Source organism: Ictidomys tridecemlineatus, chromosome 13, assembly GCF_052094955.1.
Source record: "Ictidomys tridecemlineatus isolate mIctTri1 chromosome 13, mIctTri1.hap1, whole genome shotgun sequence".
Lineage (NCBI taxonomy): Eukaryota > Metazoa > Chordata > Mammalia > Rodentia > Sciuridae > Ictidomys > Ictidomys tridecemlineatus.
In genome coordinates, this window is record NC_135489.1 from 89,678,584 (window position 1) to 89,695,980 (window position 17,397).

Below are 17,397 nucleotides of genomic sequence, written 5' to 3' on the forward strand. Positions count from 1 at the left end.
CAAGGAGCAGAATAGTGCCACCCCACCCCAACAACCCGCTGCAGTCTTCCCCCAGCAGCTGCCCTGCCCGGCTTGTTTTCAGTATCCCTGTAAACAGTACGAAGACAGGTTTAAGAGAAAGACTGAATCAAATCAAGACGGTCCTGCAGCCACCAACTCCACTCTTAACACCTTTCGGCCTCCCCTTCAGCAAGGCTGACTCATCCATTGATGTCCACACCGTGATATTTGTTCAAAGCATTAGCAATCAAAGGTGGGATTTATGCTTATTTGTTGATACTCAAAACATTAATGAGAGGTGCATAAAATATGTGGCCTGACACCTACTCTAACAATGCACTTTTAAGAAAATGAATATAGTTTCTTTCAGAAATATGTAAAGCTATAATTTTAGCTTTGATCTTATATATATTTTCAAAGCACAAGTTGCCTACAAGTATTTTGGATAATTTGATTGTATTTATCAAAGGCCATCACAGCAAGCATAGTCACTGATCCAGTAATTCGGTGGTTAGAATTTATGTAAGGAAACTAATACAGTTTTTACACAATACTAAAAAATGGAAAATATCAATAATAGATTAGTTAAATAAATTATGGTTTGCCTACTCAAGAGATTATTTTGAAGGCATTAAAAATAACGTAGGATGTACCAAAAATTCCATCAGAAAACTTCTAGAACTAATAAATGAATTCAGCAACCTAGCAGAATATAAAATCAACACCCCCAAATCAAAGGCATTTCTATACATCAAGGACAAATCCTCTGAAAAAGAAACTAGGAAAACTATCCCATTTACAATAGCCTCAAAAATTAAATAAATAAAAAAATACTTGGGAATCAACTTAATGAAAAAGGTGAAAGACCTCTACAATGAAAACCACAAAACGCTAAAGAAAGGTATTAAAGAAGACTTTAGAAAATGGAAAGATCTCCCTTGTTCTTAGATAGGCAGAATTAGTATTGTCAAAATGACCATACTACCAAAAGTACTATACAATTTAATGCAATTCCAATCAAAATCCCAATGACATCTTCTCAGAAGATAATATAAAATCAATACATGAAAAGATGTTCAACATCTCTAGCAATTAGAGAAATGCAAATCAAAACCACTCTAAGATTTCATCTCACTCAAGTCAGAATGGCAGCTATTAATATAAACAATAAGTGTTGGCAAGGATGTTGGAAAGGCACACTCATACACGCTGGTGGGTCTGCAAATTGCTGCAGCCAATATGGAAAGCAGTATAGAGATTCCTTGGGAAACTGGGAATGGAAACACCATTTGACCCAGCTATCCCTCTCCTCGGTCTATACCCAAAGGACTTAAAAACAGCATACTACTGGGACACAGCCACATCAATTTTTTAAAAAAAAGATATTTATTTTTTATTTTTTTCAGGTGGACACAATGTCTTTATTTTATTTTTATGTGGTGCTGAGGATCAAACCCAGTGCCTCACGTATGCCAGGCAAGTGCACTACCACTTGAGCCACATCTCCAACCCCACATCAATGATTATAGCAGCACAATTCACAATATCTAAACTGTAGAACCAACCTAGACGCCCTTCAGTAGATGAATGGATAAAGAAACTGTGCTATATATTACATAATGGAATATTACTCAGCATTAAAAGAGAATAAAATCATGGTATTTGCAGGTAAATGGATGGAGTTGGAGAATACTATGCTAAGTGAAGTTAGCCAATCCCAAAAAACCAAATGTCAAATGTTTTCTCTGATGGGAGGATGCTGATCCATAATGGGGATGGGGTGGGGTGAGGCATGGAGGAACAGACAAACTCTAGATAGGGCAAAGGAAGGGAAAAGGAGGGGGCATGGGTAAAAAAGGCGGTATGACCCGAATGGTGTGACTCTACTTTGTGTACAACCAGAGACATGAAAAATCATGCTCTATATGTGTAATATGAATTGAAATGCATTCTGCTTTCATGTATAACAAATTAGAATAAATATTTAAAAAATAATGTAGAATGTAATATAATAAAGCTACAAAAATAAGAAGAAAACTTTTTACATGCTGTTAACATAATGATCAGCAAGAGAGATAAAGACCCAAAACAATATCTATAATATGGTAAAATTGTGCAAATGTCAGCAAAGATGGGGCCCACATGTGTGCGTTCGCTTGCACACACATACAAGAGGGCTGTACTAAGACGGACAGATTTCTGACCATTTCTAGGAACAAACCTGGGGCCCTGGGAGAGAGACTTGCAAATGTCCACCACATGTCTTTCTAGTTTAACCATGGGTTACTTATTACCTATATAAAACCTAGGTATTAAAAAATTTTTAAATGATACACAATTGTATTTCATGATAAAGAACCAAGTTTATAACATATCAAGCAGGTGGAAAGAGTTTCAATACATTTTATCCACTTTAACTCTATTTTTATAATTATACATTACACATTTACAGAGAAAATTCAGAAGCAAACATGCTAAAAATGGTAGAAGTGGTCATAAGAGTAGATGAACTGTGTGATTTTTTTTTCTTTTTACCCACATTTTCTAATTTCCCCACAATGAGCAGTTATACTTTTAAAATAAAAAAGTTAAAAGAAAGTTACAACATGAGCAGGTTTGAGAGTAAAGGATGGAAAAAGATGTTCCATGCAATAGAAGTACAGAGAACAGGGCAGCAACACTGCTGTCAGACTGGAGCTTCAGGAAACACTCATCAAGACAAAGGCCCCTCATCCGGAACATTCCACAGTTGTAGGTGGACACGCACCAGACTGTTGGGACCTTTTACCTCCCTTGAGACCACGGCCATTATTGGGTGTTGGCTGAGGCGGCCTCATGGGTTAGCATTTCCGTATATGTGACCTGGCTGGATTGGCATTCGTGCAGGCTTTTGACCTTAGTCCCGCCTAATGTTTTAATCTGAAATCTGCGTAGGCCCCTTAGTGATAGTGTCGTAACTGCTCCTTATTGGTTCTTGCTACTGTTTCTTCTTAGTCCCTCCTATCACTATATAACCTTGTCCCTGACACAATAAAGTTGAGATTATTGCACCTTCATGGTTGACTCATCTCCCCACACAGTGTGATTGTGTGGGCGAGGTTGGGTGGCGGGCCAGGTCGTGATACTTACCCTCTCGCTCAGCCCAGGAGACACTAGCTGGTCTAGTGAGCTTCACTACCTCTGACGGAGGGCGGTTCCGACAGCTGGTGCTTCAGAGACTGGTCTCCCATGTACCCTTGTCGCGGGGGTGGGGGGTGGTGGTGTCGGGACAACACCAGACCACAGAGCTCCAAAGCACAGGGAGTGAATGCTGAAAGCAGAAGGGGAAAGCTCCACAACAGGTGGAGGCTCAACAGTCCATTTTCCATTCGGGATTCACCACTAGACGATGGGGCCAATGAGAAAAGAGAGGGCTTGGAAACACCAAAAACAACCAGCAGAACGTGCATCCAGGCAGACAGCGCTAGGCCATAAGAAATACCTCAAATTTAAGACACTGAAACCACACCAACTAACTCGTCTGCCCATAATGGACTGAAACTCGAAGTCAAAAGCAGAAGGAAAAATGAAAACTTCACAAATATGAGGAATTTAAAAACATACTCCCAAACCACCAACAGGTTCAATGATAACGAAAGTGAAAGAAAGGAAAACTCAGGATGCAGCAGGAGTGGTGCGCAGAGGGCAGTCCACACTGCAAACCCCTGAGTTCAATGAGGACTCAAATCAACAACCTGACTCCACAACCCACAGACCCCACAAAGAACAAAGAACAATGCCTATGGATACAGGGCGGAGGAAACGGTAAAGAACAGAGAGGAGACAATGGACAATGAGCAGAGAGCAGAAGGCAGTGGACAGAATTAACAAAACCAAAAGGTATTTTCCTGACAAAAATCAATAAAAGTGACAAACCATTATCTAGACTAACCAAAGAAAAGGACCCAAAATTCAGAATCCAGAAATGAATCCATACATATTTGTTCATACATCAGAGTTGGGTGCTGAGACACAGGAGCCTGACCTTGACCTCTTACCACATGCAACGTACAGATTAACTCAAGAATGGAGCAAAGACCAGACCATAAGCACCAGAAGTGAAAATCATACAAGAGAACACAAGAGGATATCCTCATGCCCTGGATTTGGCAATGGATACCTGAAGCATGGGAAATAGAAGACAAAACAGATCAACTGTTTTAGTCAAGCTAAAACCTTCTAAACACCAAAGGACACTATCAAGAGGCTGACAGAAGAATGACCAGCTGCAAAATGGGATAAAATACTTGTAAATTGTGTGTGTTGAGGATTCAGCATCTAGAACATACGAAGGAACGTTACAACATCATGGCAGAATGGGTACAGGACCTCAACAGACACCTCTCCAAAGATGACACACAAATGGCCCACAAACACGTGAACACACACATAGCAGCACCATAGCATTAGTCATCAGCAAATCAAAACCACAAAGAGATACCACGCCATGCCAACCAGGGCAGTTATGATTAAAGGCAGATATGGACAATATGTGTTGACAAAAATGTGGGACACAGAAGCCCTCGTCCCCTGCTGGTGGGAACATTAAATGTGCTACCACTGTGGAAAGAGTTTGGTGATTGCTCAGTCACTCACAGAATCACCATGTGACCCAGACACTCTAGCCGAGGCACACACCCAAAAGAAAAGAAATGAGATGTCAGACACTTGCAAGTGACGGTTCACAGCAACCCCACCAGCACTGCACAATGGTGACAAGAACCTAATATCTACCAAGCAACAACACAGAGTACAATGTTATCTATCCCTGGGGTGGAATGATTATTCAGCCATGAAAAGGAATGAAGCACTCCTACATGCTAGCAGGATGGATAGACCTAAAGAACATTAGGCCAAGTGAAAGAGGCCAGACACAAAAGGTGGCACATCACATGACTCCATTCATGACACATCCAGACAGGTAAGTTCTCAGAGTCAAAGCAGAGAAGTGGTTGCCAGGGCTGGTGGGGGATACCAGTGACCCATCATGGCTATGGATTTCCTTCTAGGAGGATGAAACTTATTTCAGAACTAGATAGAGGTGGAGACTGTACAATCTTGTGATATACTAAATGTCACTGAACTGTACACTTTATTTTTTTGGTGTCAGGGATTGAGGGTGCGTAACTATTAAGCCACATTCCCAGCCATTTTTGTTTTGAGACAACATCTCACAGATTTGCTTAGGGTCTTGCTAAGTTGCTGGAGCTAAAAACTTTCAATCTCCTGCGTTAGCCTCCTGAGCCCCTGGGATTAGAGGAGCATGCCACCATACCTAGCTAGACTCTTATTTTCAAAGCCTTTTATTTACCCCAGGAAAAAAAATAATTACGCTTACAAATACTTTCCAAGTTGGATGTCATTCTGTTATGGTTTGGATATGTGATAGCTTTCAAAAGCTCATACATGAGACAATGCAAGAATGTTCAGAGGTGAAAAGATTAGATTAAGAGCCATAACCTAGGGGCTGGGGATGTGGCTCAAGCGGTAGCGTGTTTGCCTGGCATGCATGCAGCCCGGGTTCGATCCTTAGCACCACATACAAACAAAGATGTTGTGTCCGCTGAAAACTAAAAAAATAAAAATAAACAAATAAATATTTAAAAAAATTATAAAAAAAAGAGCTATAACCTAAGCAGTGGATTAATCCACTGATATTGATTAAGTAGGTGATAACTATAGGCAGTGTGTGCCTGGAAGAGGTGGGTCACTGAGGGTGTGCCTTTGGAGTTCATATTTTGTCTCTGATTCATGTTCTGAGCTGCTTTCCTACACCAGGCCCTTCAGCATGATCTCTCTGTCCTCGGACCCAGAGCAGTAGAGTTGGCCCTCCATGACCTGAACCTCAGAAGCCATGAGCTCAAATAAGCTTTTCTTCCTCTAAGCTGCTCGTGAGGTCCTTTGGCCACAGTGACAAAAAAGCTGACCAACACACATTCTATCAGACATTACTATTTCCATAATCCTCACGGAGAGTGATTATATAATGTACAAATACTCAGGCCCCAGGTGGAATCTGTTAAGTCAGCAGCTACAAGGGGAATCTATCCTAGCAATTCTTAGTATCAGAAACGTTACCTACTATTCAACACAATTATTTTTTGGATAAAAATGTAAAGATTTAACAATATCAAGGGTAGCAGGTAAAAGACATTAATGTTAGATCAACTATTAATGCTAATGACCAACTGGGCTTACTATAATTACTGACGAATTTTTCAAAAATGCCTTCTGGCTACAGAGGAAAACTACCTGAGATTTATGCTAAGTGCTTGCCCAATCAGAATGGATAAAGTTCTAATAAGTAGATGTTTTTTAAAATGATAACACTACCCCGTATTGGCAACAGGATTGGAATATATTATCTTGCAATACTAGAAAGCATACAAATTGGTGCAATCTTCTGGAGAGAAGACTGGCAAAAATGCATTAAATTTTAAACATGCCTTATCTTTATCAATTCATGTCTCCGGCAGAAATTTAAACCCAGGAGAAAAATGAATGATTTTTTTAAAAAAAATTTTGTAGTTGTAGATGGACAGCATACATTTATTTTATTTGTTCATTTTTATTTGGTGCTGAAGATCAAACCCAGTGCCTTATACATGCTAGGCAAGAGCTCTGCACTGAGCTACAGCCCCAGCCCCAAAATGTTTTTATATGGATGATCATCCTAATCCTGATTAAAATGATGAAACTGGGAACAACCTAAATGTCCGTTCATGGGATGGGAAGTAAATCATGGCAGGAGGAAAGAAGGCTGGGAGGGGAGAGAACCAGGTACAAGCCGGCAGCACACTCCACTTTTCATTCTGATGCTTTTGCTGTCTGGATACAAGGAAATATTGAGCCACCATTAAACAAAGAGATCATCCACAGTCGACTTTACAGACTGAAAAAGGCTCTAGTACTACATGCCACTCTCTGTGTAAAATGACCATCCACCTACCTGCCTATCTATAATTAGGGAGTGAACAGGAAGAACAGGCCAAGGGCAAGGTTTTGGTACACAGCACGTTTGCTTTTATTCATTTCTTTCTACAATGAGCAAGCAAACAGAGGACAAAAATGTTGTGTGGAAAATTTATGCAAAAGTAAGGGGAACTGCACCTGGATGCACCTGTCACTTGTCCATCACTCAGGACTCACTGGAGCATGAAAACCTACTGGTGGCCACCACCCTACAGCACACCTTGCTGTCCCAGCCAGCATGGTAACAAATGCTCACTGTGGCATGAACTGGAGATATAACTTCATGACATAGTGTTGTCCCTGAGCCACATTTCCCAGGGGCTGCCCTGGCATCTGTGGTCTAAGACACAAGCCCCTCTTGCTGTTACATGGCACTGCAGGTGTATGGCAGCAAGGCTGTCAGAGCACAGAGGCTGACGAGGCAGAGCCAGGAGCCACACAGCATGCTGCAGGAGGGTGCAGGGTACCTCCAGACCCAGCCCAGCACCTCACTCAGTCTCCACCTCCACAGTCCAAGGGAGAGACAATGTGGCCAAAGCGGAAGGGGTGCGTGGTCGGATTCCAGGCATACTTGACAGGTAAAGCTGTCAGGCTGCTGGCACGCAGACATTCCAACTCTAAGACCTGAACCCAAGGATTTCATTGTGGCTATTCAGGAAGACAAACGTCAAAAAACACACAAAACAGGCTGCATATGATTGGGTATGGGGCAATCAGCTTAATGGACTCTGGTTCAGCCATAGCTACAAAAGATAGAGCCATTCAGAAAGGGTAATATTGACTATAATGACAGGAAAAAACATTACAATATGTCAAACAAAAATAACTGGTGACAAAATGAAATTAGCCCATTTTATCCAAATGAAATCACAGAGAAAAGATTGAGGGATGTCTTCCACATAATAAAGTTCTTCTTTGCTTGTACAATTATAAGTTTATAACTTTCCTTTGAGAAATTTATAATGTATTTTCCAAATATTTTACAATGATCAAGTATTACTTTTATGAGAAGAAATGCTTTAAAAAATATAAAGAGTAGACCACTGCTGGGCGTGGTGGTGCACACCTGTAACCCCAGCGGCTCGGGAGGCTCAGACAGGAGGATCATGAGTTCCAAGCCAGCCTCAGCAAAAAGAAAGGCACTAAGCAACTCATTGAGACCCTGTCTCTAAATAAAACACAAAAAAAGACTGGAGATCTGGCTCAGTGGTCAAGTGCCCTGAGCTCAATCTCCAGTACCAAAATAACAATAATAATAATAATAATAATAAAGTAGACCATTTCAACAAACATCATCACTCGACCCTCTGAGAGCACTCATGGCTGTGGTCACTCACCATCACTTTCCGCAGGGTGTACCTTCTGCACCGGATGTCATCCATCAGCATCTCATAGGGGGTCAGCTGGTACTCGATGGGCAGTGGGTTGTACTGCCGCTCCTGGACCTTCTTAAGTTTTACCCCATTTCGCAAATCCCTCATCACCTGGACCCAGAATCGGGCCTGAAAGAACCACAGGTCAAGAGGCATCAATAAGTAAATTTATAGTTTTTTTCTGAAAAGCTACAGTCATGTAGAATAAAGGAATGATTCAAGAGTACAAAATGCTGAGTAAACCAAACAAAAACAACTCTAAAAATAACATTTTAGGATACTAAAAAAAAAAAAGTCAGCCAAGAAGTCACAATAGCTCACAGACAAGGTGCTTGGGTTTAAAGCTTTGCTCAAAAAAAGTCAGAATTCTGGGCTGGGGATGTGGCTCAAGCGGTAGCGTGCTCGCCTGGCATGTGTGCGGCCCGAGTTCGATCCTCAGCATCACATACCAACAAAGATGTTGTGTCTGCCAAAAACTGAAAAATAAACATCAAAAGTTCTCTCTCTCTCTCTCTCCTCTCTCACTCTCTCTTTAAAAAAAAAAAAAAAAAGTCAGAATTCTGAAGTGTGCCTCCCTCTGACACCTGGACATAGCCCACCTTGAACGCTTCAGGGCGCCCACTGTCCTGTCACTGTTTTACTAAGGGCAGGACCCCTAGTGTGCATCATTGGGATCTGGAAGCAAGCCAGTGGAGGCTTGGCTCATGTCCCTGGAGCACATCCATCACTGGCCTGTGATCCAGCTCCTGCTCGGAGCTCTAGAGGGCAGACTCCACACTACTTACTCTGAAGCCCTGGGACCCTAATCCAGGAACTGTCTTTGGATAAATGAAGGCACTGCATGCTAGTCTTGCACCTAATCCTGAAAATACGTTTGACTTTGAGTGCACGTAAGTGTACATCTGGGTACTAGTATCATTAGAAATGTTGGTATTTTAAAATTTCAAAAATTCCCAGAGACAAGAAAGATGGCTGATAAAATAGAAAGTTTTTAAAAATGGGAACAGATATTTCCTCACATGTTAAACCAGGCATTCAAATTTACATCCGATCAATTCACACTACAGTCCTAACAAACTCTATATTTAGGAAGTCACACTGTCTTAGACACTGAACAGCCAGGAAGTGGACCCCACTGCCTCACCCAGTCAGCGTTTTTCAGCTCATCTAGGTCTGTGCTGGAGTCGTCACTCTTCTCCATTTCTTGAATCTTCTTAAGATTCTACCGGTTAAAATAAAAAGAAAACAGGCATGAAAATTTCACTAAGCCCTTCTCAAATTAAAACTTCAAACAGATCAGACAAGATACACATAGAGGCATCACTGCCAGAGAGAAGTCCCTGAAAATGGATACAGTCTTAGGAGGAAGCCTGGGGCAGCTGGCTCTAGGGCATGGCCCCAGCTCTCCCTCCCCAGCCCCACACCACCCACCCTGGCCTAGGCGGTACTACTCCTCCACAGGACACAGGGCTACACCTGCACCAGCCCCTCTCTGTTTCCATGCAGATGCCTTACTCCACACCATGTCCTGCCACCCAAGGTGATCCCTGCTGGGCACCCTCCCCTCCTGGCCCACAAGGCTCCCTTTCACAACTTCTTTTCTTCCAGATCCCAGGCTCAACAGAAACTTCCAGTTCTTTGGGAAGCCCCTTCCACCCCGAATGAGCTGGACCCTTCCCTCAAGAGACTCCCTTCCTCCAGGCCCTTATCAGCACAGTGGGCTTACACCTGCTGCACCATCCGTTCACCAAATAACTTAATAAATACATTGCAAATGAAAAAAGACCTTCTCAATTGCGTCAGTTCAATGTGTGCAACTTTAGGAGCATCCTGACTGTAACACACATGTTCACATATTAATGATGAAGTTGTGGCCTGTCTCCTAGTTAGAGAGTCATCAACCCTACTGTATTTTTCTATGTGCTAAGATATTTACCTGCTTGCACTTAAGCTGAATTTCAATGAGCTATATGAAATCTGACTTGTTTTATATGAGAATACAAATGAAACATTTCTTAACTATTCTTAGCTTCCTAACTCCTCCACTGGCCATCTGTGAACACAGAACACATCACCTGCTTCTTTTCCTCCAATAACATGAAGGAGTGCAGTTACTCAAAACACTCAGGGAAAATGAAGTACAAATAATGCATTATTTCTACTCTCCCAAGGGGGGGAAAAAAAAGTATTTCTGGTTATTTCAGAATGTGTTTACATTTATTTTAAAGAGCCAAGTCAAGACTCCTGTTTGAGATGCTGTGATAAGATGCTTGCCACTCCTCGAGTCTCTGGTCTTGCCTAAGACACCCTCTTTGGGCCTCTTAACTTTAAAAGGAAACCACCACTACCTTCCTCACCAGGGCATGAGGAGATCACCTGCTGAAGTAAATCCCTGACATGCTGGCTGGCATGCAGAAGGCTCCCAGGACAGCTCCCCATACCTTACAAGTATAATAAATCACAGTTCATTACACCATAATATGTATCAAAATTTAAAATGCAATCAATTAAACACAGCAGAGATGGGCACATATAGATTTGGTAGAAAGCAACCCAAAACAGACACATCTGGATTTTCTTCTGGGCCACCTCTCCAGGCCCTTGCACTCCTCTGGAGCTAGGCTCTTTCCCAATGCTGGTCTCACCCACAGCAGGGTGGCAGGGTCATGGTAAACAAGTTGCTAAGCCTCCAGGCAACTACTATGTACCCCTGCCACTGGCCCATAATGAGGGGATGGGGTTCCCCAGTATGAGTAGGCTGTGAGGCCTCACCAGGCTATGATAACAGTGGCTCTCCAGGCAACCGACATATCCTGATCCTACCCCAGTGGCTTATCCAACCCTCAGAACAGCTGGATGCAGTTCTACTTTATTTTGCTAAAATAAACATTCATGAATATTAATGAATTTTGATATTATGTAAGGAAAGAGGACAGAATTTATTACTTGTGGCTGGTTTTTGCAGACAGTGGGTAGTAACGTCTGGCATGACCTTACATGGAATCTGAGTAGTGATCAATATTACTAAATTAGGACTCCACCATTTCTACCTTTTTAGATACATCAAATGGCACACACAAAATTTCTGATATTCAAAATCCCTGATTTGTTTTGGTAGGGGTCAGGTATCTTTTTAAAAATTCATGATGATTCACAACGGTTGTGTCCAGCCCAAGTCCACACTCCTCACCAGTGTCCACATCAGAACTGAGTGAGGAGGAGACCAGGCAGGGGGATCTGGTGAGTTTACTTTGTTCTCTGGTGGTGTGACTCAGGCTCCATTCAAAAACAATGAATGACTTAAAGTGTATATTGTTCTAGTTATTTAAGTTTTAACAATTACAATGGTATGAGGAAAGGGACTCCAGGTGGTGAACTGCCTCTGGGTCCCCAGGCAGGTGCTGTGGCAGCATGCTCCCTGTGCTGGGAGCGAAGAATGCCTGGGTCCCCTGCTGCTCCTCCCCATGCAGTCCTGGGGCTGCACTGCTCCCCCTCCCAGAAGGCTTCAACGGATCTGAAAGTCCCAGAGCCAAATCCCTCACGTCCGTCCTTCACCTTCACATCGTTCCTCAAATGTCACCTTCTTAATGGGGACGCCCTTGACCAAACTCCAAGCCACTGGCCCTCCCCCTGGTCTACATCTTCTTGCAGAGCACTGCCTGACTTCTCAGCTTATGATTCACTAGTACTAACCATCTCCCTAAGTAAGAAGAGAGACTTTCACATATTCCGTTCACTTACAGGTGCCTGGCACATCACTGTCATTTAGTACGCATCTGTTCATAAGTGAATTAAGAACTTTCAACCAAGAATGTTTAAATGCTTGTATGTCTTCAAGAGCTCTTAATAAAAGTCACCTTTAATTAAAAGAAGCTCAATCACAGGGAAAATTATACAGAAGGGAATCTGCATTTTCTCCTTTCAATTCAGGATCTCCAGGGAAGCTGGGAGAGAGGTATCCATCTGTGCCAGAGAAATGTGCTCTGTAGCTCAGGAAAACCGCCAGCACCCACACTACACACCTCAGTGTCCCATCCCACACCCAGGCTTCCTCCCTGTCCAGGAATGGACCTCAGTCAAAAAAAAAAAAAAAAAAAAAAAAGGGAAAGGAACCATTCTAGCACCTTACAGAGGAAATGAAGCAATCACAGTGCTAGCAGGTCAGGAAGGCTCCAGCAGCATCAAAACAAACAGCTGAAACCCCCTGCCTGAGCCAGCCGAGCCCACACAGCCGCACCAGTGCTCGGGCAGCCCCTGTCCCCACACAGCAGCAGCTTGCTGCTCCTGCCCAGCTGCAATGGAGTTCTCGCCCCACGTTCTCCCATCACTGGAGGCTGAACACATGGCAAGGACCAGTGCCAATGACCTCTAAACCAGCAGAAGGAAAATGGGAAGGAACCCTTCCAGGCCTGGATTGCTGACCACACTCCAGTGGTCCCCAGGATCAGACCCATAGGCAGAGGCTGGGAGGCCTCTGGCAAGGCCCAAGTCTCTCTTTCTTTGGTCGTTCATTTGCTCTGGTTTCTCCTCCACTGCATCTACCTTCTCACTCCCCTGTGCCAGGTTCCCAGTGTCGCTGCTGTGGCCCTCAAACTGGGACCTCTGATCAACAGGGCAGGGATATGCCAGACAGCATTAAAAGTGACAGGTAAACAGAACACATTTCCTGGAGTTAATTTTATTCCATGATAGGTCTGCGGAAGCTGCAGTCAGTTGCCTTCCAAGTTGGGAAGGAAATTTCTTCTACTGGCTGCCGAACTACAGGGGCTCCTCCCTTCCTCCCTTCCAGGAACTGTCCTCACCAAAGGGGGCCCTCCTCTCTGGGTCAGCCCACACTTGTCCTGCCTGTGTGGAAGCACACAGCTTCAATCTGGGACGTCTCGGGGCCACCCCAATTTCTGGTGGGTCCGATGAGGTCCCTGTATGCTCCCTCACCACTCTGGGTCCCCCAAGGCACTCCTCATAAACCTGATTTCAGATTTTTACCCCTTGGAGTCTACTTCCCAGGGAAACTAAATCCATAACACAGGACATTAAAAATCATTACAAAAGACACAGCAAAGTTTTATGAATTTTAAGGAAATCTGGACTTGCACTGGACTATACATCCCTTCAAAGTCAGCCGTTCTTTGGACCCAGAAATTTTCCGGCTCCTTCATTTGGCAAAGGCCCTTTTCCTGTTGGGCAACGTATGCCCTGTGGCTGAGCAGAGCGGGTCCACTGCCAGCACCTCACCTCATCCTCACCAGGCAAGGACGTGACAGCCCGACCTCTGTGACTGGCTCCCAAGACAGTGAACCTCCAAAACTTTGACCTAAATAACCAACAAATTTCCATGGGAGTCACTGATCTGAAAGAACATGGTTAGAGGACGGCCTCCCGCCTGTCCTGGGAAGGGCGGGTGGGAAAGCCCGTCCTAATTAGAGCTGTGCCTAAAGCCAACTGGATGTCCCCATTATTCAGCCAACTAACTCCTCCCTACCTTTCTCATGCTATTTTGAGTGTGATTCTGTCATTTACAATTAAAGTTGGGACAGAATGTGTCACCACAGGTCCAAGAGCAGAGTTCATGATTCTGTTCCTGTGCTCCTCTGGTGCAAGTGCAGGAGAAGCAGCAACCAGGTCCAGTCAGCACAGCCTCCTTTGACCCCATCCACAGCTCGCCAACACAGCCACCCAACACAGGCCTTCACCGTCTCTGCCTCTGTCTGGGCTGAGCTCAAACCCCAATTCCCTGCTACTAAGAAAATCCATCTCTTCTTAAGATGTTGCAGATAATTTAAATGAATGATCCAAGAACGTCAGGTTCTTTATTTTCCTGAGCAGAACTCTCTGGTGGCGTAGATCCTCCAGGCTGTGTGATTCTAGATGGTATTAAATGGCCCATCCTCATCTGTGAGATGCAGATAATAACAACCACTTTTAGGGTTTTGTTAACATAACATAAAATAACAGAGAAGAAAGCAGCCCTCTCATCATGGGCATTCAGGAGACAGTAGATGTGGAGGGCCAACGGACATTCATGAGGAGCTGACTGTCAATTTTTATTCCATCACAAAAACACTTTACTCTATGAATTCGTTTTACTGAAAGATACTTCTCTTCTTCATAAAATCAAATCCTGGCTCAGCAACAAATCAAGGTAAAACAGTGGAGAGTCCGTAAATACTATAGTTGAACAAGTTTGATCAAATATGCGATTAAAAAGCTTTCTAGTTCCCAGAAAGACAAATGAGCTACTTGTCAATTACAGATTTGTCTTGCTTTACAGACAAGCTTCTGTGAATTCTATTTCAGCTTGTGAATGAAAAAAATTTTTTTAATTTGCTTGCACAAATGTAATCACAGATGCCAACCTGTGCCTGGAATATGGTGAGAAAGCTCTAATTGGGAGCACCCACACGGTAATTACCTCTCCACATTTCTGACATAACCATGTCAGGCTAGCAATTAGAACTGCTCCATGCCAACATTTTCAGTTCCTGGCATCTTGAAGAAAAAACAAACAGAATCTACCCTGTGAATCACAAGTCTGTCAAATGCTCGGAGAATAATATTAATTCATTTATGAGAGTTCAATGTCAGCTAACAGACATGTCTCCCCTTTTTGATTAAATCTCCATCTTAAAGATCACTGCTTTTTTTTCCACATCGTTAACCATTTAAACTACATGTCACTTCCCTTGTGCAACAGGCACCTAGAGGAGCTCCTCTGCCATCTCTCACTAAAGCAACTCTTGTGAAACATCTGAACAGGGACAGCAGTGAGCACCCAGGACTGCAATGTGACAAACATCCTGTGCACACACAACATGCACGATAGGAACATGTCAGACGAAGACAGGCTGGGATAAGGACCCTGAAAGTCACAAATGATGGATAGCCTCACTAAAACGAACAAACGGCAACCACATAAACAGGCATCTGGTGGCAGATTCTGTCTGTCAAAAATGATATGTTCACCACTTGGAGGGATTAAACTATCTTGGGTCTAGGGAGGAATTGCCAGGCACCTAAATGCTGCAGTTCTGTGCTACTGGGGATGGGGGGTGGGGGAGACGAGGGGGTGGGATGCGGGAGGAGGGGCAGGGGGGTGCGGGAGGCAGGGGGGGTGGGTGGCGGCAGGGGGAGCTGTTTACTGAGGTTGGCCTCAAACCTGCGATTCTCCTGCCTCAGACCCTGAGCTGCTGGGGGTACAGAAGGCACCACTGCACCTGGCTAGAATAATGCTACTTAAATAGCGGTAGCCATTAACACTGGTAGAGGGGAAAGTATTTCCTTCCTCAGGACAACTTTTAAAACATTCTGAGAAATGAAAGACAAAAAATTCAACTCAATTCACAGTATAACAGAATGGAAGGTGACGATGAATAATTCAATAGTTTTTCATAGTAAAACTGTCACAACCTAACTTGTACTTCTAAAAATTTTTTAAATTTTAAAATTTAAAACCAAAATAGTTAAATTACTGTATATTTTTTAAATATACATCCTTATAAAAATACTTTCTTAGGGCTGGGGTTGTGGCTCAGTGGTAGTGTGCTAACCTAGCATGTGCAAGGCCCTGGGTTTGATTCTCAGCACCACATAAAAATAAGTAAACAAAATAAATAATTGTGTCCAACTAAAAAATAAATATTTTTTAAAAAACTTGCTTAGAATTCAACCAGAACTGTGCAAAATTACACTAGCATAATACTAAAAAAAATCCTAAATTTGGATTAAAATAATTTATTGTGATAATTACTTAGAAAGAATTGAAATAAATAAGGACAAGAAGTTAACAAAGGAAAAATTTAAAAATCACCTTTGTGATATGAATTTTAAAAATCAATATTTAATTCAACACTGCTGTTATTTAATTGTTTAAGATAATTATAGCAAAGAAATTCATATTAAGCATTTATGATGGTCTAGGTGAGGAGAAAATAATATATAAACCTAATTAGTAATTCAAATGAAATCCTGGGTATACTGAAAATGAGAATGCTTAATAAATGCTGCTGAAATGATCAAAATTCCATCAACTTTATAAAGTTGTTCAATCAAATGGATGACTGAAGAGTTACCTGAAAAGAAGATAAAATGAAATGAACCTGGGTAAGGAGGAGGATTTAGGGGCTGGAGTTCTAGCTCAGTGGTAGAGCACTTGCCTAGTATGTGTGAGGCACTGGGTTCCATCCTCAGCACCACATAAAAAACAAATAAATAAAGTTATTGTGTCTATCTACAACTAAAAATATGTTTTTAAAAAAGTTGAACCTTTACCTTAAAAAAAAATAAAGGAGGATTTAGAAATGCCAAGTAATCATAACTTTTAAATGAAATGCAATACAAAATAGATACCCAGTCAAACAGAAATCCATGCATTTTAGGGAGAAAATTTAAAATTGCCAAGTGGTCTAACTTAGTCATAGTGTAAGTTCAGTATGAAACCATCATACAACTTTCGGTCACAAAAAAATGTTGAGATTGCAAGCTTATCTCAGATGAAGCAAGTGCTGCTATTGAGAATGAGCCCCCACATCTGGACACCAGGCCCAACCAGGATTCCTGGGCCCCCGGGACCTCTCTAGCTCACTCTCGGTCTGCGACCCAGTTCCTAGGTACTGGAGGAGTGCATGCTCTTGGCTTACATCATCTCATGGCAGATACTGTCCAGATGAGGAAGGGGATGTGAAAGTGGAAGGAAGGGACGGGAAGGGAAGGCGGAGAAGCTGCTGTTCCAGGGCTCTTTCACTAGAGCTGCATGACCAAGAACTGTGGCTTACAGACCCAGATTCAGGCTCCGGCTTTCCATCTAAGCTGCTACAGACTGATTGACTGACTGATTATTTATTTATTTATTTACCAAGGATGGAATCCAGGGGCACTTAACCACTGAGCCACATCCCCAGCCCTTTCTTTTATTTTGAGACAAGGTCTTGCTGAGCTGCTGGGGGCCTCACTTAAGCAGCTGAGGCTGGCTTTGAACTTGCGATCCTCCTGCCTCAGTCTCCCAAGCTGCTGCATG

The 17,397-nt window shown here is 42.8% G+C and overlaps 1 protein-coding gene across 7 annotated transcripts in view; it reads right to left on the reverse strand.

Moving 5' to 3' along the window:
* Positions 1 to 17,397, reverse strand: part of Spire1 (spire type actin nucleation factor 1) — a 140,555-nt gene that overhangs the window by 40,210 nt on the left and 82,948 nt on the right. For all 7 annotated transcript variants that reach the window (XM_078030472.1, XM_078030468.1, XM_078030470.1 and 4 more), the window contains 2 exons: positions 9,529 to 9,606; positions 8,349 to 8,513 (listed from right to left, as the gene is read on the reverse strand). In XM_078030472.1, coding sequence (XP_077886598.1) covers positions 8,349 to 8,513; positions 9,529 to 9,606 — 243 coding nt within the window. The remainder of the gene's footprint in view (positions 1 to 8,348; positions 8,514 to 9,528; positions 9,607 to 17,397) is intronic.